This window comes from Xiphophorus hellerii, chromosome 7 (genome assembly GCF_003331165.1).
Source record: "Xiphophorus hellerii strain 12219 chromosome 7, Xiphophorus_hellerii-4.1, whole genome shotgun sequence".
Classification (NCBI taxonomy): domain Eukaryota; kingdom Metazoa; phylum Chordata; class Actinopteri; order Cyprinodontiformes; family Poeciliidae; genus Xiphophorus; species Xiphophorus hellerii.
This window is the reverse complement of record NC_045678.1, coordinates 4314804-4342744: the sequence shown is the minus strand read 5'-3', so window position 1 is coordinate 4342744 and position 27941 is coordinate 4314804. Positions and strand designations below refer to the sequence as shown.

General features: G+C 41.9%; 1 protein-coding gene across 11 annotated transcripts in view; it reads right to left on the bottom strand.

Moving 5' to 3' along the window:
- Nucleotides 1–27941, bottom strand: part of caska (calcium/calmodulin-dependent serine protein kinase a) — a 147806-nt gene that overhangs the window by 85712 nt on the left and 34153 nt on the right. For all 11 annotated transcript variants that reach the window (XM_032566746.1, XM_032566745.1, XM_032566756.1 and 8 more), the window contains exon 2: nucleotides 8220–8332. In XM_032566746.1, coding sequence (XP_032422637.1) covers nucleotides 8220–8332 — 113 coding nt within the window. The remainder of the gene's footprint in view (nucleotides 1–8219; nucleotides 8333–27941) is intronic.

Sequence of the window (27941 nt, the reverse complement as noted above, 5' to 3'; positions counted from 1 at the left end):
GCTTGATACAACACAAGAGCTGTCTATATTTTAGGAAGCTGTTATGGATGGAAAACGCAGAGCTCAGCATGAGGCACGCACTCCTAAAGACCCACCATGATGACTCATCGGCAGGAGGGGGTCTCATGCAAAAAAACACTAGCAGCCCTCAGCTCCCATATGTGCTTTCAAGTGCCATTTGTTTGCATGCATACCATTACTCCAGATCGTCTCGCTGCAGCCTGGCAGAGAGCGTCTATGGCGCTTTAATTGGCTCGTAATGAGGAGGAGGGCTAATGGAGGAGGGTTAGTGAAGCTGAACAGAACAATGCGGGCTGCTTGTTTAGGGGAATCACCAGGGAGAGACGTGACAGTGGGATAAAAACTGAGCAGATACAGCTCAGGATCTCAGGAGAGCAAAAGCAGAGTGAGGGGAAAAAAAAGAAAAGAAAATAACAAAACAACAACAGTTTTACTTCAACAGATATTCGGGTGATGTTTAACGGGAGCAAATCTGCGATGACAGCCACGCGCGCGGTTATGAAGAAGAAGACGAAAAAAAGCAGCTCAGACGAATCAATATGCCGTCACCGCCTCTGATGCCGACGGAAAATTGCTCTGTCATGTAAAATGGGATGAAAGCAGTGGCGTCTGGAGGCCCGTTTGAGCGATTAGGAGAGGTTCCAGGAGAGGAGCGACTTTAAATCAAATCTGTCCACATGGACGCTCCGAAGAGAAGAAAGCTACAGCGGAGGAGGACAACTTTAATAACCTGTAACGACTGCATCACACACTACTCTCTCCCTTTCTCGGTATACATACTGTACCTAAATCAGCCGCAGCTGAAGCCGATTTGAAGGGATTTTTTGCGTCCGGTAAGAAGCGTCGGACTTGATGGAGAAAACGTCAAAGCGTTGGAAAGGAAAATACATGTTTTCCTTCACGGATCAAAAGTTGTCGACAGTAATAACCTGTCATTCAGGCATGGATTAAAGGGTTGGTTTGGATTTTGAAGAGATGGAAAAAAAGGGTTCTGGGAAATTATTATCTGTAATAATTCACTTTCCTATGGCTTGTTGAGAAGTAAGTACATCCTTGGAGTGGTGGAAAACTACACGCTTCCTTCACATGGTGTGTTATAAATTGCTTCTCATTCTTTTCAGGCTTGTTTAATCCACCAGTGTTGACAGTAAAATATTCTCTTCTGAGGCCACTGCAGGCTAAATAAATGAAACACTCGCAGTTTGTGGAATCTGCTTCAGAAAGATCAAACACAGCTACGCTAGCATCCAGTTGTCTTATGTTTTCATGCTGAAATAACAACAAGTTGGAATATTTACACAAGAAAAATCAGTTATGAGATCATCCACCATTCCTGCCTTCCGTTCAAGAAAAAAAAAAAACAGATGAAAACACAGACAGAAAATTACTACCTTTGTCCATCGAGAGAGAACAAAACCTAACAAAACAGTAGCAGCGTCCGGAGCCTCGGCTCTCATCATGATCCTTAAAGGTCTTTCACTTTGCTTCCTGCCATGTGTTTTCATTTCACCTGTCCTGCAGGCTTAGCAGTGATTCGCCATAGCCGAGCTCTAAGTCGCTGGTTTTAACTGAAGTCACAAACACCGTTTCCAGCTTGGTTCATAGAAGTTGTTGTCTTTCACACAAAGTCCAGTAGATTCTGCTTTGATTTGGGACCAAGGCAGCAACAGTTGCTACATTTTCAGCTGGTGTGATTCCCTTTCACTCTTCACTGTATCAAACCCTTTGAAAAACCTGTTCCCCTCCCTGCCTGTTGTGGCGCTGTACCAAGAACCACTGAAGGAAACAACACAAAACCTTTGAAGAAGACACTGTGTGCAACTTCCTTCTTCACAAAAGTAAACAAAAATGGAGTGGCGTTAGATTTTAGCGGTTGTAATATGTCTCTTTGGTAAAACACAATGAGCCATTACTCCTGCTGGTGCAAGACTCGTGTTTGTTTTGGTTGTATTTACCCAGAATACCTTGTGCTGTTGTCCGCTTCCTGCTTCGGAGTGGTCTCCGTCCACCTGGGGTTCACATTTGCATTCAAACAGAACTAGAGTTCACTTTAACTGAACAGAGACCGAGCTTTGCAGGCGGACCAATTTACTTATTCGGAGTAAAACCGGACTTTCTATGCAAACGAACAAGAGTTAGATGAAAGCAAACTAAACAGGGCTGGTGTGAATTCATCCATAAAGTCATCAGCAGAAGTTCAATAGATCCTGCTTCAAATCAGAAGACGTTCTAGTCTCACCCTAAACCTTTCTGAAAGTAGTTGGAAGTAAGTTGTAGTGAAGTCACCAGGACAAGTGGAGTGCTGGCCTTAAAAACCCCGCCCCTGTTCAATGTTACAAACATATTAGGGATAATCCAATGACCCAAACGTGTCCCTAACAATTCAATGTGAGTTCTTCGGTCACATATCCCAATATATACATTTCTGAAGTTCTGCCTGGAGAGACTAGTCAGAGCTGCAAGAGTAGGTGTTAGAAAGATGAAATCTGAAGCCACTTCCTCTTTTTAGTGTATGAAAGTTGAAATATTTTTAAGGAACAAGTCAAGTCCAGTTGCCTTCTACTAACACATGTAGGACTGTCAGGCCCTGGATGACTGAGAATCTATTGCTTCCACTTGCAGCGCCGCTAATCAATAACCATCAGCACCATGAGATGATGGGGTGTCATTCCAGTAACAGTACTGGTTCTTCTCTTATTTTCCCCATTACAATACAGAATATGGATGTTTTAACAGAACCTAGACTCTTCAGATTAATTGAACCATGTACAGAAGAATAGAAATCAAATCAAACAGAGGTCAACTAAGACACACAATAAAAAGTTCTCCATTCTGCTAATCAGCTGGTTCTCGACAATCTCCAACAGATTAACGTTGACTCCGTGTATTCCGATCGTTCCTGCTGATATCCCCCTGCCAATTCACTACAGCAATGTCGACACATCAGGTGGGAATTGTCCCGGCTCGTCTCTCCTCTTCCTGGTTCGCACAATGATTGACAAACAGCGAGGGATTCGCTTGTTTTTCTGTTTTGTACCAACATCCTCTCCCTCTGTCTTGCTGTCATCCTTCCATTCAGACTCTCAATCTCTTCGTCCATTCATCGTTCGTTGGCAGCCGCAGTGGGAGCTTCAGACAGCCGAGCAGAGCAACGCGGATCACGTTTACAACCTGACTGGACGGGAACAATCTCAATCAGTTTATTCAAAGAGCACTTAACTTTATTAACTGCCTGTCTGACTGACACTTCTGCACCAGCTCAGTCCGGGTGAACGCTGGCTAAATTCACCAGTCACCCTCCAGTCCCAGTGGGACATGTCCCACGCGTCCCACATGTCCCTGGCCACGTCTGCTGAAGGGATTCATAGCCACGAGGACTAATGGGGAGGAAGGTGGAGCCGAGTTGATATTTCTGCAAAGCTGCGATAGAGTAGCTGGTAATCACACCCACGCAGCGCTGCGAGTGAACACGCCGCATAGCTTCACCACGTAGTCGCAGTGACATTTAATTAGCTGAAGCCGTGAGCCTCGGCGCTAACATTAAGCCGGTCCTCCGAGGGGAGTATGCGGGGGGGGGGCTTAGGCCTCCGCTGGCTCTGCCAAGATGCTAATGCTGCTAAAAACGCCGCTTTTATTGTGGTGGGACGAGCTCGCTGCTGATATCAGTCGCCGGAAGTCCGGCTGGAGATCCCAAAGGATGCTTCGTCAAAACGAGAGGCGAATTACTGAGCCAGTGTCACAGAGCAACGGAAGACTGCCCGAAGAAAGGCACCGTCATTGCTTCTTAAATGGCCTTTATGTGTCTGCAAGTGTGTGTGCGTGTGGGGGTGGGTGCGCGTGTGCGTGTGTGTTGAAGCAATCGAAACCAGGACACATCCATTGATCATGGAGCTGAAGTGTAATCAACAGCGTTATTGACAAATAAACTTTTTTTAAAAAGCGGGAAGACATGGATCCGACTGGAAAACTGTACGCCTGATGGAAGAGTGTGGAGAGACGTTATAGATCTGTCTGTTCAATCATGGGAGAAACTAAGTGAACCCCCAGGTTCAGCAGGTTGTTAGCCGCTATGACTTCAAGAAAGTGTTTACACCGCAAAAACAAAATCCCACCATGTATTTTTGGTCTAATTTCTAGTACAAATATCTTAGTTTTACCTTATTTCAAGTCTACTAACTTACACGTAACTTTTCAGCAAGATATATAAACTTGTTTTAAGTAAATAATTCCTTATTTTTGATAAAGTACTACAGATTATTTCACATATAAGGAATTTTTCCCATGTTATTAGGACTCTGCCGAATATGGTGGAGTCAGATTATTAAAATCAGCTGCACATGCAGAGCTCCACAGTGAAATTAGACTCTAATCCAAGTTAAAGCAATTTCATTTCGACACTACAGAACAGGACCAATATGATTCCTTCTCTGAAATGCGTAAACAAGGCAAAGAGGCGACTAAATGTAGCGGTCTTGATGTTTCTGCTGGCACTCAGCCCCATAACCAGGCTGTTGGGAACGGGGCTGTTTTAGGGGACAAACGAGGGAAGGAAAGAGATAGTCAGCAAGAAAGCCTCTGCTAAATGGAAATAAAAGACAAGAACGCGAGCGACGAGCAGCTGGGATCCCCGTCCGTTTCTGCAGCCGTGACAGAAACAGAACATGAAGACGGCAGGAGGAGACAGATAAAGGATGGAGGACAGCGGAGGAAGACGGAAGAAGAGCTCAGAGATCAGAGAGGGTGATGGAGTATTATAAATTTTCTTCATTCTCCATCTTGGTTTTCACTTTCATCCCCTCAGAAGGCTGACCTATTCATCAAACGGACAGACCTCTACCCGGCCTGTGTGTGTCTCTGTGTGTGTGTGTGAGCCGTGGTTGACCAATCCATTCCCAAGTCACAAAGCATTCTGACCCACTTCCATTTGTCTGGGCTGTGTTCAGGGTGTTTCTGGCTCACGAATCCAAAACTATTCATACCCTTGGAGGATTTAAGTTTGAAGTATCGAATAATTCCAGCACCTCGTTTATTAAAGGGGCGGTATTACGTGTTTTCCAGGCGCATAGTGCCATTTTACAGCACAATCAAGTAACTGTTACCTTCAGCGGTCATAGAATGCTATTAATATCAAATATGACTTAAGAGAAATTTTACTTTGTAATTTAACGTCTTGAAAGTCGTTACAGTCAGTTTGGTCTAGACGTCTGACAACACAGAGACTCTATCTGGTGAGCATCTCAAAAGCCTTCAAACCGTTTATTGACAAGGCGCATGTGACATTTCAAACATATTTCCCATCAGTTATTGAATTCTGAACTGTCCTTTGCAATATTAATATGGTGCATACTTATATCTTATGGAAAAAAACGGATGTCCGTTTTTACTAGGCCTCTCACAATAAACAATAAATCAATCACACAATAAATTAAAATGAGTTCAATATATTCAATTTGCATGATTTAGCATTTTTCTCTTTTTCTATCAAAAACTGGATGATAATAAAAGTCTTTAGTTTGGTGTTTTAGTCTTTTGGAGGTCAGTTTAATTTACAAAGACTGTTTCCGTTTGTTTATTTGGGATATTTAAAATGATTGTTAAGTGTTCATTAAAATGCAAGTTTATTGATCATATTGCTTGAAAATTGTTTCACAGCAACAAGATTATCGTTTATCGCAATAACTTCTGGGAGAATTTATCATCCAGTAAAATATGTTATCATGACTGGCCTAATTTCTGCATCCTACCAAACGTGATGAAAAGAGGAGAAGGAAACTGGTCAACTCGACCATCCAGAGATGCAACATTTAAGAAAACATCCTGAAGTAACTCAAATTTGCTCCTGCATGTAATGTGTCTAATACGTCTCTTTTCATCTCCGATTAAAGCAGCAACAATGGTTTCACTCTGCTTTAAAGATGGAAAATCTCAGACGCGCCGAGGATTACAGTTGAATGTTTTTACTGTATTAGTAATACCCGGTTTCAGATCTGCTCTTCTGATTAGTCATCTGATGCCAAATTTAGCCATTGAACCTGAAAGCAGAGATTTCCAGGGCTGAAGTTTCAAAATACAGCATTGAAAAAAAACAAAAAACAATTGGTTTCTACAAAGGCTTCAAATTTAAGAAAAATAATCAACTGTTGACATTTAAAAGAGCAATTCAATATTTTGCCACCACATGCTGTCTTCCTGAAAGACAAAAAAAAGGTTCACTGCAGTGAGAGAGAAGCCACGCTTCTCAAACTGTTTAATATGGACTCTGTGGTAAACGGCTTTTCAGCAGACCGGCCGCTCTCTCTACATTCCTCCTCGCTCCCTCGCCATTGTATCAAGCTTATCGCTCCGTACTCCACCCTGTGAATATCTGTAATTCAATCTCTCCTCCTCTTTTGTTCCCTCATCCCTCCCTCCATCGCTCTCCTGGCCCGTGGGAGATGTCGGATAAGTCCTCCGCATGTTTTGTCTAGACGATACTCAGCAGTCTTTTCAGGATTACTGGTGCACAACAACTCTGTAATAAACTGAAAAATAAAAAGCTCGCAGACGGAGGAAACCAGGGAGGGTTCTTGCTTTTCTAATACCTTAAATGTCTGTATAGTTTTTTGGGTATTTTTAAACTCCAACTTACATTAACGTCCTGTGATAAAGTCTGCCATGGTGGAACACAAAGTGGGAAATACTGGTTAGAATTGACCAAAACCATTATAGTCAATAGAAACCGTCTGTTGTTTCATTAGCAGTCGCTGTTAAGGTGCCCAAGGTATTATTTGGCAATGAAGTGCCACAGTGGACCAGTCCAATCACAGCATAATAAACCAGATGGAATGGGGAAACTCCAACGGAGTGAATGAGAAGTAGGCCAGTGTGTAGAAAGGCAAGCAGAGTTGATAAAGCTTTGGATGTCCTAATCCAACCCTGATCAAAGCTTCTTTAAAATGACTCATATCGAAGTTTTTTTTTTAAATGACAGCCTAGTTTTATGTGAAGTTGCAGAGCTACAGTATATTATAAGCCAAGAATATGAATTAACTGATGTCAATCTAACCATTTTCCCTAGCAGCCTTTAAGACCTTGTCCACATGTAAATGGGTTTTTATTAAAAAAATCTCTGCTACATCATATCGTACATGCAGGATCGGTTTCAGAAAGGACTTCATCCACACAAACCAGCACAAATCTGCCACTGATTATTGTTTTAAATATGCCAAACCCATAGGGGGCAGTGTAGTGCAAAGCTAAAACCTGTCAGCCAATCAGATTGCTTCAACATAACTATGACTTCCTGTTAGGAATTAAACACAGCGCTAGGAGGTTCATTTGTGTGGACAGTCAGGTAGGCAGGTTGAACTATTTATAAATAGCATATTAGAATATAAAGTTATTAAAATAAGACTATTTTGATTTAGAGACATGTCAAAGCTAGCATGTGGATGTGTTGGCGCATTATTTGTCGCAGACAGTAATGCGCAAAACTTTAAATCTCCATTTTGTCAGGTAGACACAAATATCTCTCAAATCTCCACTGTCCTCTGAGTTTTTATAAGTAATCTTTTTTTTAGTTGTATAAAACTGATTGTTTTTTTTGTGTGTGTATGAAAGGCCAAAGCACATAAGAATGTGTTTATTTTCCTTTTTTCTATTTTCCCTTCTTTGACGTTGATGGTGATATATCCATGATCGGCCCGAGTTACCAAAATGAGGAACAGGTCATCTTATCAATGAATCACATCAAAACAGAAAATCAATATGCTAATGCTAGCATAGCAGTTAGCAATGACACAAACCAAGAAAGCTGGATTTTTATCTTCAGGTTTTAAAAAACACAAACAGGAAGCGTTCTTGAGCGGTTTCTGAGGCAATACAACAGTAAGACAAAGGGAATAAATAACCTTCATCTTCAAATGTATTTTCATATTTTCAGAGTTTACTCCTGGATAGAAATGGCTTGATTCAGAGCAGCATGTTTTTTTGGTTTTTTTCCCCTGGATAATCACTAACAGCTTTTCACATTCTGAGGCTTGCTAATTAACTTGGCATAAGAATAGATGTTAAATGTGTGAATGGCTATCTCCTTTTCTTCAGCAACAGCATTTTGTGCATGGGACACCCACACACACACGCTTTACTCTTGGACATGACATAACAGATAGACTGAAAGACAAAGGAAGTAGAGATGGTTTCATCAGTGAGGGCCCCACCTTCTGTGCTGAGACCAGGGCTGGAAGTGAACTGGGCCACATCCACGATTTTGACAGCAAACTGCTGGCCCGTGTCCCTGTTGATGCATCTCCTCACCACGCTGAAGGGACCCCTGTGCAACACAGACAGAGAGAAAGAGAGAGAGAACAGTGAGCACATGGAAACATCTGAGTGGTCTCATTTCACACCCACAAACACACAGAGTGGCAGTCATTGGTGCCAAAAAGAAGGCTAAAGTTAGCTTAAAGTGACACTGATGAAAACATGCCAGTTTCAAAAGAGAAGACATGAATGTAACCAGTAGAAACGTAGGTAGAGTGAAGCCTCGCCTTTTTCTGTAGAGCATTCCTGTATTATTATGAATAAAACGCAGCCAAAATTCATCAGCGTGATGATATTCGACATGCTATTAGCCGCCATTTTCAAAGAATGCAATCCAGGAGAGGCATTCATTTTCCTTGACAGTGATTGACTGTAACACAAAGAGCAGAAATGAAGGAGACTGTAAATGTGTTGATGGATATTAAGGTATATTTGGTGTTTGAACTATTCAAATAGGAAATAAGTGTTCTTAGAGGAAGTCTAAAGTATTTCCAAATTATAGGTATTAATGGGTGACTGCGGATCCCTGGCCTCCACGTATAACGTCAGCATTTCTGAACTCCGTGGCAAAAAGAAACAAAAACTCATCCATGTTTTTTCACCAGATTCCATTTCAAAATAAAATATGCCTAAATGAGACAGCCTTTTTTTATTATTATTATTATTATTAGCTTGTAGTGGTGCTAGTGCTTGGGGGAGTTCTGTGTATATCACAAAAACAGAGAAGAAGAAGGGTGAGGAATATCTGGGTCAAACAGAATCAATATTATTGCAGTATTTGATTATATTAATTAGGGCTGGTCAGTTAATCAATTAAATATATTGCGATAGGCATGTAATCAATATCAACAGATAATATGTATGATAGAATGTTCAATAATTTGACTAAACGCAGATCCAGAACACCACAGCATTCTGGGAGATGTAGGCAAAGGAACGGCTTTAGCCGCTCAACCTCTAACAGCTAGCTAATTAAGATTAGTGGACTTTTTGGTAACCATAGCAACAACCTGTTGAGTAACTTGCAGAGTAGCAGTTTCAGGATTCAGGTTACCACTTCCTGTCGTCTTTTTCTTCGCATTTTGCGCCAGCGGCAACATCCGGTTTTTGACCATGCGACTTGTGTGATACGAATAAATAAATAAATTGCAGTTTTGAAAAATAAACTTATTTCAATAAGGCCAAAATCCTTGTGCCAACACTTTTCGAAATTGCTGCGCTTCCATGACACAAATTTAGTTTTCAAGATGTCGAATTGCACAATAACGTGGTCAAAGGAAACATAGTTAGTGTTAAGCAGCAGACCAGAGTCACAAAGCTAACAGTCGAGAACTCGAACAATGGAGGCGCGCCTCAGCAGAGGGAGTGGCCCTTTCTGTTAAACAGTTAAGGAGTCCACTCAGTGTCTCTAGTTTATTATCAAGTCCACAGGTTGGGGTGAAAGTACAAGCTGCAGGAAACGACCTCGGTTTCATAAAGCTCCAGGCCTCCCCATGGTACTGGGCTCTCCCCGGCCTTCATGCTGCCTCAACAATGCGTGGCGATCTGAGCGTGTCAGCAAGTCAACATGTCAGCGTGTGTGGATTTAAAGATAAATGAAGCAGCTGATCTCGCCTAAGAATAGACATGCAGGCTATCTCTGGCAGCAGCGTGCTCTTAATCCCTTCCAAGTACTTTCTATAGTTGTTTACTCTGCGACAGCGTAGCGGGTTACAAATGTGATGTCTTACATGACTGACTGGCAGGTGGGGAAGCCTTCCCGCTGAGCCGCCATTAACTCACCGGATGACATACAGCAGATCATCATTTTTTTAAATAATGGAGATCATTAAGCCGTGAAACACTCGTAAAGCGCCTGTATGTTCCCGATATAGGCCGGCCGAGGCATCACGCGAGGGTTTTTATGGCTTCGTTACGGGCGAGGCTTTGGGTCTTTGGGATTGATGAGCTGCAGCAGGTCGCATTATGCTGATGTTCCATCGAGCAGTCTATTAACTTCGACACAGACCTTCAGGGTTCATCTCCGGATTGCGCTGCTGACTGGGGAAAGCGCTCAGATTCGTTTTGGAGAAGCCAACCATCAGTGCCACTTCCACTGAGGCGCAGCATAAAGCGGGTAACCTGCGTTTGATCTCCTGATCGGCAGGGGGACCCCCCGCGGAGCCAGCCGCTCCGGAATCAATAACGGCGGAGCGAGATATTAAAATGCTGTGATATTTATGGGAAGCAACTATAAGATAAAGTTATTTGTGTTACAGAAACAAATGCTGCTCTTGAAAAACATTGTAATAGTCTTCATCAGGACATCAGTCCAATAATGAAGTGGGATTTGTATCACTGCACACAGTAACTGCATTTAATCATCGCTTCTCATTTAGTTCTATTTATTGGTAGTCTTATTGATCAAAGAGTGGACAAAATTTTGTAAATAATCCTGACAGCGCAGACAGTTATGTTTTTTTTATTATAATTAAATAGAATTTAGCGTAACAATGAAAATTCTTATGCTAAATGATCTGATCAATGTGCACCCCTATCTTCTAATACTGTCAAAGTTATTAGAATGTATTATTGTATCTAATTGACAGAAGTTTGTGTTTTTGTTGGGTTCAATGTTGCTGTGTAATTACACCATCTTTGAGTCGTACCTCATTAAAATCTATTAATTCTACCTAATAGGGTTGACCAGCTGTGATTGGTCCACATTCCCACAGATCCACATGATATCTAGATTTAAATACATGTACATTATATCTAGATTTGTATACGTACACTCCATGAGGAACAACTAAGGAATAATTACTCTTAGGCCACATTAACTAAGTTATCTCTGTAACAAAAGAGGGAAAAATGGCTAAAAATGAGGCCTGTCGCAATAAGCACAAAAATCTAATCAATCGCATGATGAAACAAACTCAATCACTGCTGCTTGCATAATTTATCATTATTGTATTTTCTCTTTCTACCAAAAACTGAATGACAAAAAATGTTCAGTCTGGTGCTTCAGTCTCAACTAGATCTTTTTTTTTTTAGGGACAAATTTTGTTTACAAAGACTTCATACTTCATTTTATTTCTTGTTTCTGTTGTTTGGTAATTTAAGACGTATACCAGTGCCAGTGTTAAATGTTCATTAAAATTTAAAGTTTGTTGATTTTTTTGAGAATATGCCATTACCATTACATTACTTGAAAATGGTCTCAAAGCAACAATATTCCCGTTTATCGCGATCATGTCTGGGACAATTTATCGTCCAGCAGAATTTGTTACTGTGACAGTCCTACTAAAAACGAGTTTATTTTATGTTTGAACATTCTGCCGTCCTCCACGATTAGTGGTTGCAGATACACAGGAGGGTCCGACGTGGAACAAAGAGAAACGTTTGAGTCTTTATCATCAGTTTCACACTCTGGGATATTTTTTTTCTTCCGAGTCTGCTCCTCATCAGCTTTGAAACCGTCTTGTGGGCGAAGTGAAAAACGCAGCGGTAGGAGGCCTTAGTCCTCGACGAGGACGTCGCGGGTTCGACTCCCGGTCCCGACGACCAATGTCTTCCCCCTCTCCTCACCCTCCTTCCTGTCTGCCTACTGTCTAAAAAATACGAGCCACTAGTGCTGCAAAATCTCTTCGGAGAAAAAAATTGAAAAAAAAACCCGCAGCGGTTAGCCGGGCTCTCTCCAGAGGAGCAGCTTTCAACTAGCAGAGACACAGAAACACCTCCAACGAACACATGGCCCCACCGACCTGAAACCTTGAGTGAGTTGCACATCCCGCAGCAAATTACACTCGGCGAAACCTCGGTGCTAAATGCGAGAGTCCTGCCATTTCACAGCTAAACAACGACTTGCTTGCGTCTCAAGCATCGCCAGGGCTGCTCAAGTGTGTGTGTGCGTGAGCCGGCGTGTGTGTGTGTGCGTGTTCAATTTCAAGTCGTCATGCACAAATGCGGACTGCTTGAGCAGATGGCGATCAAGCCAAAGCGGCTTAGCGTCACAAAGGTGAGGTGGGACTTCACACTGCCTGAAGGCTCACTTTGATTTTCCTCTGAACTCACAAGTGAAAGAGACAAAAGGAAACTTTGAAATTCTCACGGCAGAAACAAACGACCAGTACAGACATTCTGACTCACTGGCAAGTAAGCAAATAAATTATTATGTGAACCTCAAACACACTTGTTTAATTATACCATCTACCAATGTGGGAAGTCGCTCTACACTGAATGCACGATATGAGGTAAATGAATATTTAGATGAGGTATTAAAGCTAACTAAAGGGTCAGAAAGTAAAGAAAGAAAGAGGGCTGCTGGTCATTTTGGTTTAGCTATTTTTCAGTTTTCTTGTCACAGTTCAGCACATCAATAAAGGCTACTGGTCAACCTTAGTGGAGATTTTGTCTGCGTTCTTTTGGAAGCATTACAAGTATGCATAGTTTTATTATGGTCGTTTCCATTAAAGTATCGTGAGTGTGTGTTATTTCATCTCATAATTCTGACGTTAACTGTACACTTTGCCGTTTCTCCAGCTCTCCGTCCAGTGATAAAGGTTCCGTTTACGGCCCGTTTCTGAGCGCAATTAACTAAGATCACCTTAGGAAGGGCGCAGAGGTGATAAATTCCACATTCACTGCTGAAAATCTTTACGTTTAGTCAGTTAATCCACTTATCCAGGGCTGAGTGATTGAGGTTCAACAGCCTCCTCAACATTAGAGCTCACTGTCAGCATGAACATCTTGATGTCTGGCATCGAGACTCTGCCTCCAAAACCGAGCAAAGAGCAAGAAAATAAGCTTTTTCTAACACTGTTTCGACTCCGAAGAGTCGGGCTCCGAGGAGAACTCCATCTCTCCAGCTGAAAGATAACACCGGCGTACAAGCGATGGATCCGTCACTTTCAGGAAGTCGACAGAGAGAGGAAAAAGCAGTTCAATCAGGAAAGAGTTTCAGCTGCAAACTTTCTGCAGGCACACAGGGTCAAAAAGAAGTCATTTGCGATGTTGGCTGAGTCCTCCTCTGCTCTGTTATCGCCTTGCACGCTGCAGTCCAGCCACTTCGCCTCCAACCCCCCCTTGCCTTCACGTCCCTGCCGATGAGGGGCCGCACTCGAGGCTGACCGCTCTGCAAATACCAGGCAGCCCTCGAGGAGAAGGGATAAAACAAGGGAGAGAACAGAGGAGAAGAGAGGCGAGAGGGGAAGCGGAATAAAAATTTTAAAAGGTCGCAAAAGAGGAATGTGGCAAAACGATCTAGAGGAAACCGAGATGGAGGAAAACAGATATGAAGGTTGGTTAGAAGTAATTTAGATGTGAAGTCATCCGGGGTAATGCTAAGTGTAACGGCACCCAGTGAGGCCTTCTTACCTTAATGACACATACAGAGGAAAATGACATAAACACAAGCTAAGCAGGACCATCGCTTATTACTTTAGTGAAAACTCACTAAAACAAAATATTACAAGCTAAGAGGAAATTCTTAAAGATTTTCTCAATATTTTACTACAAGCGTAGTTGTTTGGTAGCAACTACGCTTAAATTCGTATCCGACTCAGACATCTCGTCCATCAAGACACGACTCCAAACTAGAAAAGACAAAGAGGGACCAGTGTCTCTGTCCCTCTTCCATCCATCAGAAATGTGAGCACTGTATTGAGCAGCAGCACCAATGTGAGACTGTGAGCAGGGTTTCCTCCAGGGGTGGGGACTCCCTCTGTTGGACTCGAGTCATTAATAGTAAGACTTTAGACTGGGCTTGAAAAAATGTTCAGAGACTTGGAAAGAAAAAAAGACTCGAAAGAACTTGAAATGAAAAGTTTCAGATTTGGGACTTGACTCGGGACTTGAGGACAAAGACTTGAGACTCGCTAAACACTGACTTGGTCCCACCTCTAATTCATCGTGGCAAAGTAAAAGCCGCCACACCTTCAGAATGAAATATTTTTATAGCTTATATTATTTGTGCATTTGCACTAACCACAGTCAGAGTTTGAAGTTAATTGAAATATGATGAAACATTAAAATTGACTTTATTTTGAAAAGACAACAGCGCTGGCTCCTGGCTGTCTGGCTGAGAAGCCGGCTGCTGTGCGCTGCGTAGCACAACTAGAGAGGACAGTGTGAAGTAGAGGAAGAGAAAAAGGCTAAAGACGGAAGGTTAAGTTGAATGTGTTTTTAGTTCAAGCCTGTGAAAATGACCTGAATGTTCATGTATGTTGCATTTGAACAAAAGAAAGTTAGTTCATTAACAGTTTGTCCTCATACTTAATGTTCCAGGTGCGTTTCAAAGGCTCCCTGATTGTGGTATTGAGTCAACAGCATTGTGTCACCGAGCCCCGAGACATTTAAAGTGAGTTGATACACCAAAATTTAACACTGACACAATACTGATGGTAGCTACCAGCAGTAAACAACATACTTTGTCTACACTGGCTCTATCTGCAAAAGTAGCCTGTGTTTAAATCAGCTCCCTGATGAAGTAGGAAACATCAGCACCGGTTCTGCCTCGGAGAACGGGGAGGTGGAGAGGAGTGGAGCGAACACGATTTGAAGCTCCGGCAGCTTAAGTGGCGGAACTCGGTTTCTCTGAAGAACTCTGCTTGCACATAAAGGAGGCGCGCGGCGTCTGAATGGGCCTCAGCTGCACGCAGCCGCAGCCGCTCCAGCTCTGAATGGGAGTCAGCTGCACTTGGCTTGTTCCGATCACTGCTGCTCTTTAGCCACCCACACTGAAAGAACAGGAAGAGGGAGAGAACGGCGGAGAGGGGAAACGAAACCAAAAGAAAACGAGTAGAAATGTGGACAGGAAGGGGAGGTGAGTAGTGTATTTTTGGAATATCTTAACGTTTATTTATAATCCAGGAACCTAATTAATTGATTTTTTTGTTTGTTTATTTCATTCATTTATAATTTAAAATGAATGAATGTGTCACATGTTGATGTAAACAAACGTTTTGAATGAACAGCAGTTGGATGGAAAAATGAATCTTATATTGTCTGCCTCTACTTTCAAACGTCAATTGGCTGTATCGTAAGAAACCAAGCATCACTCAACCATTGTTATAAATACATTTTTAAACCCAAAACATGGAATGTGCATAACTATACAAAAATATCCATAATAATAAAAAAAGATACAGCACTGTTCTATTTCATATAATGATATATTTGATTGAGGGGAAGTATTATGTCAAAATCACATATTTTTTAGCTTTATATCAGGTTGATTCTCTCATCCAGAAATCCTTCAATTTCCCATATCAACCATTCAGCTGTGTGGAATCCCTGGGTGGATCTAGCACCGCCTCCTCAGAGCTAATCCTCCACTCAGCTCCTTCAGACTAGTCAGCAACAAGTAGCAAACACCTGGTGGAACTGAGCATCTGCTGAGCTCATAGGAGCTACTTCTCAGTGAAACGCTGGTAAAAATGTTGTTAAAGGGTCAATAGAGGAGCCATGTTGGGGTGACTTCCTGAAGGCGGAGTTACAAAAAGAGCAGCAGTCTCTTAAAGAGACAGAGGCCCAATTTCAAGGCGCTAAATTGCAAAGTCAAATTTCTTTTAAGTCATATTTTATATATACAGCATTTTTACAACAACTGAAGGAAGTAGTTGCTTGCTTGTGCTATAAAATGATACTACATGGCTGGAAAACATAATTCTGCCCTTCAAAAGTAAGAACTGATCTAGTCTGGATGGTTTCTGTGTAGACAGATTTGTTCCATAAACAGAAACATTCCATTTGTTTAGTTCTAACTTTGTTTTTTTAATCTCTAATCTTCTGAAATTATTGAAACGTTTAATTAAAGGTAAAACCAGGTGAAGTAGCTCCCGGCTGTGAGGGCTGAATTGTGTGCAGGTATGTCAGATATGGGGACGAGAATTTACAGCAGCGTGAAAAGTAAATGAGCACGGCCTTCACTCCCACAGCTCGCAGAAACGAGCACATAATGAAAACAGCCTTCACTCTCTCTGCTCTGCCGCCGAGCTTACGGGTGGTGGGCAGGGCGTCATGGCGACCGATGCTGGAGGAGGATTTAGGGAAGCCTGGTGGAGAGAAACGTGTTCTGTGGAGTCCGTGTCAGGGTAACGACGGGGAATTTACGGCATCATCAAAAAGACTGGCTGTGCCATCTGTCCGTGGCTTTCTGTGTGTGCTGCTGTCGTAAAGGGTCAAAGGGTGATTTGCGGACCACACTCCCGTTCGACTCCGCGGGACATCAATTGCTTATATCCCCCCTCCCCCCCGTTTTGTAAACGCCATCAGCTGTGCAGGACCCGACTTCATCACTTCAGCAGTCTCAGAGATCTCAGGAAGCACATGGGCAGGTCAGGTAGGTCACAGCGAGAGACACAAGGACGAGCTTGACTGCCACTTCAAATACACAAACATTTTAAAACAAGACCGTTAAAGTCGCTGAGCCATGAATGTCCATTTAAACTTTAATTCCTAACTTTAATTTGAGAATGGTACAGATGTGACACGCCCAGACAGGCGGTTGATTCAGGTGGAGACTTTGTTTACCAACTAATTTAAATCATCTTACAACGAAAGTTTGAAAGTTAATCTGGCCCGCTAAAAAAATCTGGAGCGGTTGGTCTGTTCAGGAAGAGCGCAAGCTAACACAGCTGCTAACGTAGCCATGCTAATTAGCGAGCTAATGTTAGCGTCAAACACATAAACACTGAACTCGGTGGGTGTTTCTGCCATTGTTAGCTTCAGTCTTTCGCCACTGTGCACATTTCAACCGACACTCATTTTAATATCAAACTACTTGTGACTGAAGTAGGGTTTCACTTATGATTTTTCTCAATATGTTCCATTAACAAAAAAAAACAAGCATAGAAATAAACCAATGGTGTGGCATAACATGAAACAGCTAACTGTTGATTCTATTGTTTGGAAAATAAATTTGATCGTATTTTACGCTTTTATTTCAGGTTTCTTATTTAATGTGAAGATACTGTATTTTTCTTCAAGGCTGTGAGACGGTGAGAGTCTCACACCGGCCCCATGCACACACAGCACCAGCATGCATGTGGAAAAAGAAACACTGGAGAAACAGAATCTGCCAGCAAGAAAAGAAAAATATAACAGACATAATCAAAGGGAACAATGAGAATGATGAGAAATAAATTAACAAAGTGATTCAGGCCCAATGCTGTCAGAAGGTATAATGAAACTTCAGCTTGGAGGATTCATTAGAGAGAATTGATGCTAAATGGACGTCATTAGCATGTTTACACCTCGCAGGGAGCCTTAGGAGAGGCGGGAGGGAGCGGGAAGAGCCCAGAGAGGAAGAAATCAGTCCAACGTTGTCCACACATTCAAACCCAACCAGGACAGGCTCCTCCAAACAAACCAGGACGGTACAGAGCTACAGCCGCCATCTGGCTGGGTGGCTCAGAGGAGCAGCAGCTCTAGGTTGACTACATCTACGCTGTATCGTGACTTTATGTAACACACTGAGGCATGGATTCCTGCTGCAAAGTGACATGGAATGATGTAGGGGTGGGAATTTATCGCATCGTTTATTGTGATACATTTATCGTCACATTAAATTCCAAGTAATGTTTAAAAAAAACTGTCCGTGTTCCTGGGATTGTTATTTTTACTATTTTCTCCACTGTTTGTTCATTAAGAATATCAAATAATATCAATAAATTTGAAAATATGATTAAATGCAGTCACTGTGTGCAGATCAGTGATACAAATCAGTCTTTATGTGACTGGTGTCCTAAAGAATCATATTACAACTGGATGTTTCTCAAGAGCAGTGTTTGTGTTTGTGGAGCTGTGACTGCTGTGAGAGTCACAACTACACAGTTACCTAAAAAATAAGTAATGGTTAGTTTTCATCGTCACAAAATATCTCGATATAATTTTAAATTCATATCGCCCCATTTTGAATGGGTCCAGTTAGACAAACATTTAGTAGTTGTGAATTTAGGAATTATATATAGTTCACTGAGAAAATGTTTTCAATATTGAGCCTTTGCAACTATGTTACTCAATCACGCGAGGCGCCATGATGGACGCTGAACACAGTGACTGCCATTGTTTACCACAGTTATTTTTTTCCCCAATATGTTTGTGGCTTCTACTGGTTCGAGTTGAGCTAATTTGCCTGTGGAGGTAACACAACTAGTCAGAGCTCATAGCAGTATTTCAAAAAAGTTGGAAACAACAAGCTTAGAAACTAACTCATTACATGCTAACACGCTGCTGCCAGTTGTAAAAACAAGACCAATACGCACCGTAACGACTATCCAAAAGTTAAAAAGGAACTTTTGGATAACTTTTGAGTAACGTTTCAGCTGCACAGAATCCAGAACCAGAGGGAATAACTGTCCACACATGCAATGATTCCACCAGAAGAACGATAAATTAATGCTAAAAAAAGAGAAAGAAAACAAATCAGACTCAATGTAGCAAAGCTACTCCAACATGCTGCCACCAGGAGCAAAGCGGCTCTAGAAATCTACTTAATCAAACCGGATGTAACAAAATGTGCAGATATGCAAAATTACACCAAAACTAATCAAGGCTTTTACAGAAATGATTTCATATGTCGGTTTTCTATGGACGCCGAGAGCGAATGTTTTCCACATTTACTTTTGGTCGATGGTTTAACGAGTTCATTTCCCGATGGTTCGAGATGAACCAGATTCCTGATTAGATGAACCAGATGCCATCCTTCAAATGCATGCCACTGTGGTATGCATTGTGATTTAACACACACTCTAGTCATCAACAAACCTTGTTTTCTCAAGATTAACCCGTTCTCTTGCGAAAACGAGAAATTAACTCATCTCGAGAAAATGGGATGTTAACTTGTGTCGAGAAAACCGGAAATGAATTAATCTGGAGACTGAAAATGAACTCTTAATCTTGAGAATTAAGATTAAGAGAAAAAGTCTATGCAGAAAAAGTCCCATCTTGGTTTCCGTAGTTTTCAGTTCACTTGCAAGTGTTTATTTGGTTATTCAGACCACGCTAGGCTAACGACTAGCCCACCGATTGCTTCTGAGCAAAGTGGATTAAAGTGAACATGTGAAAAGGATTTGGCTGAATGAATTCACAGCAATAAGTCCAAACAATGAGGTGAGGCAGCCAGGAGAAAACCTGGTACCTGATGAAAGAACCACAGCGCTACATCCTCAGAGGAACACCAACACTTCTGCAGCATTTCACTGCAGTCTGCCACTAATAAGAGACGGATGGATGGCTGACCAACTGAGCTTGCCATCCTTCCTCCCCGGAAAAGTCAGAGCGGTCAGCTTTGATGCACCAGGAATTGTTAAACGGGATTTAATTGACAGCTTTTAGACATCTCGGACTGGCGACGCCTCATTCTCTTCCTCTCTCTCGCTAACGCGGAACACACACACATTGATTCAGCAGTCGACAGTGAAGCTTCAATCAGCTTTCACTCAACGGCCGTCCGAGCTTTTGCCTCGCTTATGAAGGGAAGTTGTGGGAAAAGGGACAAAAAGCGAACACAGTTCAGCAGCTCATACAAATGAAACCTGGTGTTTTAGGAAGGCAAATGCAGGAGTGTGCAGTCCCTAAAGCAACCCAGAAAACACCGGGACAGGTTTTCTGCACGGTCATTCCAAACAGGAAGCTCATGCTGACCGGAACAGTCAGTCCCAGTGTTTGAAACGTGACGGACGGACGAACTCTGGCTGCGTTCACACAGCAGGAAAATGTGACTCAAATACGCTTATTTTATCTCGAATTGTTTTGGGATAAACTATTCGGGATATTTGTTTGTTTTTTTTACAAATATCCTTCCTAGTCGTTTTTACCAGAAGTAGCATCCATAACAACATGACTCGTGTGATGCAAAAAAAGTGTTTCCATTGCAGTTTTGCGAAATACATCCATCCTGATACAGATGGAAAAAAACCACCTCGTCCTAGTGAAAAACGTTATCGAAAAACGTGAGTTTTTTTTTTTTTTATTGTTTCCATTTAGCAAATTTATTTTGGTACTTTCAATTTTTGTAATTTTATGGTCAATGGAAACACAGCTACTGTTGAATTATCCCATCGCACATGTCATAATAATTAGCAAAGCCAGCAGCATGGATTTGATTCCTGCTAACGTCGCGCTAACAGTCTGCAGCAGAAAACTCCGTTAGCATCTCCTTCATTCCTGTCAGTACTGTTGGAGATGAAGCAAACTCTTCTTCTGTCTTTATAATGTTGTGCATCAGTTTTAGATTTGTTATTGAGATTTTATGTGGCAGACCAACACAAAGCAGCGAAGAATTGTTTAGTGCACATGTGTCAAACTCAAGGCCCCAGGGGCCAAACCCTCTAGACTCGAGATGACCTCAATAAGACCCTAAAGTTTTTCACAAATCCTCAAAATTCATACAGAAATCAACAGATTCCCAAATTGTTTCTGATGTTACTGCAAAGTTTTCTCAAAATTGGTCAAAAACATTGGGTTTAATTGACCGCTGGCGTTGTAGTCTGTGATTGATACAGCGAGTACTAAAAAGTCACATTTAACATCACACATTTGGGCAAATGTCATAAAAAATGTCTTACAAATATGTGTAAATTAGCATCACAAAATATGTGATTTCAAAAAAGCCACAAAAACAACCAAAATCCTAGAAGGACTGCTATTTATGAATATTTTAACAGATAAATTGATAAATGGGTTTTATCAGTACATTTTAGCACAACCGGCCCTTTAAGAACAGTCAGGATTTTGATAAGGCCCAAAATGAAACTAAGTTTGACACCCCTGGTTTAACAGAAGGATAAAGATGTCTGGTTTTCACCCGATGCTTGCGTCTTTGCGGGTTTACAGTTGTGCCTCACTGACTATCCGACTCTCCATGTGGCAGCTGGCTGCATGCGCACGCGTACCGATGTATTCCACCAAAGATCCCTGTAAATGGATCCACATTTGGTAGAAAGTCAGGTAAACTTTTATCATTTTTTTACCCTGACAGTCAGAAAGAGTTTTGGTGAGTGTGCGGACCAGAACAACAAGTAATCAAATGTTTTCAATCGGCCACGCTTGGCAGGGAATGAAAGGAGGCCGTAACAACGAATCAGGAAATTGCGGCCATCCGTCTACACCTTCTTTTAACAGCTAATTGCGCCGCTGCTATTTTCTCCTCAGCGGTCCCTCTCTGCATCTGGCCATCTCTGAATTCATGCTGTCACCCCCTCAAATCTCTCTTTCTCTCTCTCTCTCAGGCATAGCGGTTATGTAAGGAGGCACAGCTAGGCTGCTTATTTACGCTCCCATGAGGATTAGGCAGAAGCCCGGACATGCCAGCACCTGCAAGACTCACTGACAGTCCACACACACACACACGCACACACCCACCCCCACACACACACACGCACACACACACACCCACCCACACACACACACACACACACGGGGCTACCGCACAGTTGACAGGCTTTCCCTAAAACGTCTCGCAGAACAGCCGTTCAGATTGTGAGCTCTGATGGACTCATGCTGGATCACACCACTGAGTTCTGACATAAAATAGATGCTCAGACCAGAAGTCTGCCTCACAACCCGCTAAGGTGTTCAGGCTCTGGTGAGAAACCAGCAGCTGAAAGGAGCGTGGACGTCGGCGCATATCAACGAGATCGACCTTAATGTCACGTCTGGGTGCCTTGTCCGGTTTCTCTGTTGTAATGAAGATGCTTGCGGTGCCCTTGGTTTGCTGAACACATCCAGTCTTTGGGGGTTTTTTGTGACCAACTCGGCCAGACCTCTGTGCAAAGCGCAGTGATGAGGTAGAAATGAGAAACACACAGTAAGTCAGTCCACAAACCCCAGTTTGGGACCGTCTCCAAACCAGTCGACATTACTGGTCTCACTTCTGTCTTGCTGATCTTTCCCTTCATTCTTCTCAACAGCCTTTTATCATATCCGACACTTTTCTCCACCCATTATTGTCACAATAACAAATGTAGCTGGACGATGAATTGTCCCAGACGTTATTGTGATAAATGATAATATTGCTGTTTTAAGGCCATTTTCAAGTAACATAACAGTAATAATGGCAAGGACACATTCTCAAGGATCAATAAACTGATGAACATTTAAACTGGAATTGAAAGACGTTTGGGACATCCACGATAATTAAAGAAAACAACAAAAACAAACATAATAGAAGGACTGAACTGTCCTTCAAAGAAAAGACTTGTTGAAACCAGGGCACCAGACTGAAGCCTTTTCTCATCCAGTAGGAAGAGAAACAAAAACAATCACGCAAATGGAAACGGATGAGGTCATTTTAAATTATCATATGATTATTTGATTTATTGCGACAGGCCTAGAAATAACACATTAGGATCATTGCTGCAATATTGGAGGAGCGCTGCATAAAGACCATAGCAGGGACCCATATGTGAAGCATGTTATATTTCTCAACCCGTGGTGGACTGGCTCCAATGGAAAAATCACGTTTTGTGTGTCACAGTGAGACAGTGATGAAAAATAGTTTCAATAAGGCAAATCTTCAACTGCAATTTCTTCATGGGTTGCAGTGAAACTCCAAAAAGAATCTCTCAGCTGATGGAACAGAGAAATTACAACATGAAAGACGTCTTACGTCCTTTAAGTGAAAGAAAAACAACTAAGTTATTTCATCGGCCAGAAAAAGTCGGCAGATGTCACTAAAGCGGCCAGAAAGGAACTCTGTGCTCTGCTGCAAGGAAGCGTTCGCCATCCTTCTGGAACGCCACTGGGAAATTTCACCCAACGCAAGAAAGATGGGAATGTCGGCGGTGCTCCCGGCTCTCCCTGCCAGGGAACCTGAGCGTTTTCCCAGGTCAATGGAAAGACAGGCGTTCCCATCGCAGGAGCTTCTCTGCAGATCTTTGCCAGAGCCTGAGTGCTGAGTAACATGCTAGCTGTCCAGCAACAAGCGTCTGTTTCATCTGCTTTCTCTGCAATGCTCTCTACAGCACAGCTGACATACTAAATTATGCTAAAAGATTTCCAGATTTGTTTATACAGATCCTGTTAGGAGATTATTTCTAGTACCTGAAAGTATGTTCAGCAGAAGTCTTTACCAAAACATTTTTTTGGTTTTGGGGGGAGAAACTCAAATCTTCCCAGGTCAAACTCTTCTCTTGGAGAATGTTGGCTAAAATCATTCAACTGATTTATTACATTTTTTACATCTGTAATTGGCAGTTATTAATTATTTTTGTCGTGTAACCTCTTGGTTGTACAAGGAGATGTTCCAGAGTTTGAAAACTCAGATGAACACAACACAGAAAGTCCTCAGTCTTCCTGTTATCCAGGGCCTGAAATTCACCACAGGATTGCATGGATCGATTGATTGATTACATAATCCAGTCCCAAAATGTGTTTTTTATGACGCAGGATATTCACATTTAGAATTACAGCAATGTGTAAAAATGTGAGCCATTAACTAAACCGACGCCAGGTGCTACCTGGCACGTAGCGTCTTCAAAATATGAGATTCCTCTGATGTTCTGGTTTTTGTCTTTCTAGCAAACCAACAGCTGTCGAATTTGACGCTTTTAAAAGGCACGGATTATGTTTTTCACCAATCCAGTGCCATTTTGTAGCACAATCAAGTAGCTATGTTACCTTCGGATGTTGTAAAAACGCTATATATATCAAATGTGACTTAAAAGAAGTTAAACTTTGTAATTTAACACCTTGAAATTAGGCCTCTGTCTCTTTAAGAACCCTTACAAAAGAATCCCATGAAATTTACCTGTGAAAGTCACATTTGAAACCCATGTACCACACATGTGGTTCACACAAATGTTCACATGTGAATGACATGTGATCACATCTAAAGGCACATGTATATGTGTGATTTTGGAATGTTTCATGTGAAAACATGTGTATCTCATGTGCATCACATACTGTATTTCCACATGTGTTTCACATACACATGTGATGTGTATCCCTGTGATAGACATCCCACGTGGAAAATGGGAACCACATGTGCCACATGTGAACCCATGTGAAAGTCATGGGATTTTTTGTAAGGGAAGCTCCAGCTCTCCAGGAAGTCATCACAACATCTGCTGGTAATGAGCTTAGCAGATGTGTAGTTCCACCAGGTGTTTGCTAATTGCTGCTGGCTAGTCTGAAGGATCTGAGTGGGGAGTTACAGGGACTCTAGTTTCTCCGTGTAGCTCTGATAAAACACTGGGTCTTTGTCCGAGCTCGGTTATTTAATAAGCTAACAGAAACGGATGGAAAGGAACGAAAGGACGACTCGTTTCTCTGTGTTTTCCAGCTTCATTTGCCACGTGTTCTTCAAGGGAAGGACAAGGATGTAACCACAAGAAGTAAGCATGAGGAATATGTGAGCTATTAAGGGACACTGCGAAGATGAGTGGCAGTGTTCCCAGTGTGCTTCAACATCTGACTAGGACACTTCACGGCATGCGACGAGCCCAGCACAGACACGGGGGGCTGAGATGTAAAACAAATCTAACTTCTGTGAGCGCAAGTTGTTGTGCAGAGAGAAAAGAGCATTAGAGGAACTAAATAGCGCCTGCAAAAGTCATTTCCCCTGAAGTACAGACGCTGCAGCTTCGCTTTTTTCTGTCTACTCCAGTTCTTTTATCTCCAGCTCCAGTCCTACTCTCGGTAACATGCCAATGATGCCATTTCATTACGATTTTGCCCCACTCCTGGTAATTAACTGAGAAGCCTTTTTTTTTTTTTTTTTTGCTCTGTGCTGACGCTCTGTGGTACAAGTTGCTGTAGCTGCATTTTTGTGCCGTCTGAAGAGAAGAATCATCCTCAGAAAGAAGACAAACACCAAGAGAAACATACAATATTAGAGCTTTTAAACCGTTGGCGTCCTTGCCGTCAGAGGTCCTCCCCAACGACCCCGAGGTCTTTTGATTGAGATGGAGGAGGTTGTGAAACCGCTCGGCTTTGATGTCAGATCACAGAGTGGTGAAACAGAGCAATGTGGGGTGGGGGGTGAGGAGGAAAACACGTTATCGAGTTCAGTGTGAATCACTGAGCTGATCCGCCATGCACTGAGGAGAGTGGGCTGCTTTTGGTCTCCGGTCTTCTGCTTTTACGTCTTTGTGTTGGAAAATTCTCTGCCTCTTTTCTCAAGACTTCTTAAGGTGGTGATTCAGCAAAGTTGTCTTCTAACCAATAAAGCCTCTGCGAGGAGGCAATTATGAGTCAGGCCTATCTGCAGCGGCCAGACGATCAGAAAAGAGGCTTACGCCGGCTCGTGGGTTTCTCTTTACCTTGCCTGTTTGCACTCCTCCATACTGATGGGTAGAAGAGCAAAAATTTAATTTCTGTTAAAAAAAACAAAAACCCAGAAAGTTATATTCGAACTCTGAGAACAATGATAATAGAAAACTAAAACCCCAGAAAAATTGAGAGAGCAGAACTCTACAGTGTTGCCAGATTGGGTGGGTTTCTGTCCAATAGGGCTGCTTTTAAACATGTTACAGTGGAAAAAACAGCTTTGGGTTGGTAGTTAGAATTTGGGCAGCTTTTCACAACATTTGTCGGGTTGTTAGAACGTGTTCAAAAGACAATTCTTTCGAAATGGTTTGTCATTGTGTTTTGAAAGCACAAAACTTTCAATAAAATGCCATGTTTTCGAATGATCTTAATTTATTTTGAAATGTCCAGAAGTTGTCGAACGTGACATCGTCAATAATTAGTCATTGGTTAATCAAAGTGTCACTATGTAGTCGTATTGTAAAACAAACATCCCAGAGCAACATCAGGATTTAAAAGGACAAATCGCCAACAAAAAACTCAAGTCTCATTGTGTTCAAAGATTCAAGTCCCAAGCAGTTCCTTTATTACAAGATAGGATGAATAAAAGTGTTGTTAAATGTCAGAAGTCTATAAATGCAGAGAAATTACACATAATATATATATCTACATTAGAGGTTGAGATTTGCCCTGTTATTTGTTTTATGGTGTGTTTGGGCTGGAAACTCTCAGTCATGTCATAGTACAACCACAATGTAGAAGACAGCACGATGCTAGCCCAGTATTACAGACACGGTCTCATTTCACATGTCACAAAACCTCTTAATACAACAATGTTTAAAGTTGTTCTGTGAGCTCCATCTAGCTTCACAGCATGTGGTTTTATCTGGTAAAGTAAGCTTAAGATGTCACTATGAGCCAAGGATCTGAAGGTGAGAGGCTTTAGCTTGAATTTCTGTTTCCTGAGTTAGCTTGTTGCATCAACACAGACAAAAACTTCTGGTAGGGTTGGCTGACAGCACTCTGCTCCAATAGTATTGGAGAGGCTTTCACCAGGTTGTCAAGTTATTAAAAAAAACAACTAATATGAGACAACATGCAAACAATGTGTAAGCACTTTGAGAATCCCACAGCTAGCTGCTAGCCGCTAACGACAAAACAATAGCGTCAGCTCCGGTCTTTTCTGCCTGCTCTAAACGAGTCTGAACCGAATTTCATCACCTGTAGTTAAAACTCTAAAATGCTTTGATCGAACATAAGCTGGGTGAAAACACAGTTCAACATTTAGGAAACCTTTAAAGCACAAAAATGAAGCATTTTGAACTTTACTGTCAGACAGCAACACATGGACTGGACCAGGTTACACTGATTACAGGTTCTTAAAAAATGTGTACTTTTATTCTGTTTGTAAAAGTAAAATACGTGATTCTGAATTTTTCCAAAACTACTGCTGATATCCCACCTTGTTCACAAGAGTCATGACACCATTACCTAAGTGTGTGATAATGAGCTGCTTAATGCCAACTGTCTGTTTTTATCTCACCTGTCTTTGAGAATAACTAGTAAAGAAAAAAAGTAAACTACTTTTGTACCTTCAACATATTTCTGAACAGGTGACAAAATAATTTTAAGAAAACAAACAGTGACCCCAAATTTCTGTTCCTATTTTTCTGTTACAAGATGAACATGTTTGTCATGTTCGGTGTTCGGATAAAGAGCAGACATTTTTCAAACTTATGATTGGCGAAGCACTGGTCAGGGTCAAAACTGAATACTGGGTAATTGGTTTCTTAGTCCACCTCCAGTTAATCAGTCTCTGAAGAGAATCAGGAGAGGCGCTGATGTGGAAGCACAGGCTGAATCTCTGCTAGCGTAAAGAAAGAGGGTCACAGTCGGAGCAAACGGGGAGCCACATGCTGGGCGGCCCATCAAATACAAAACGAGTTCCAGACGGCAGATTCAAATGTGCACACATTACCTGTTCCCTGACCCAGAGAAGATGCAACATGGAGAACACAGAGGGGACGAGGGGAGAGAGAAGGGCAGATGGGTGAGACTGATAGCTTATGACAGAATGTCCCGCTTCAGCTTTTCTACTCAAGCTCCTCTAAAAGCATTTCCTCACACACCCTTTGTACCACTCAGCTCTGCCATTGAGTATTACATGACTTCAGGCAGTCAAGTAATGGAGTATTGCTATGACAAGTTTTTCATATCAAGACTATTCTTGATATGAAATTAACTAAATCAGAAGGCAGGCAGTTTATTGTAAATACATGGACATGCTACTTTGAATGTGACTGGGTAATGCAGGCAGGCTTTACATTTGAGTGTAATTTTTAAACCAAGAGGCTTCATTTTATTTTCTAGGTAAATCTAAAATGTAACCA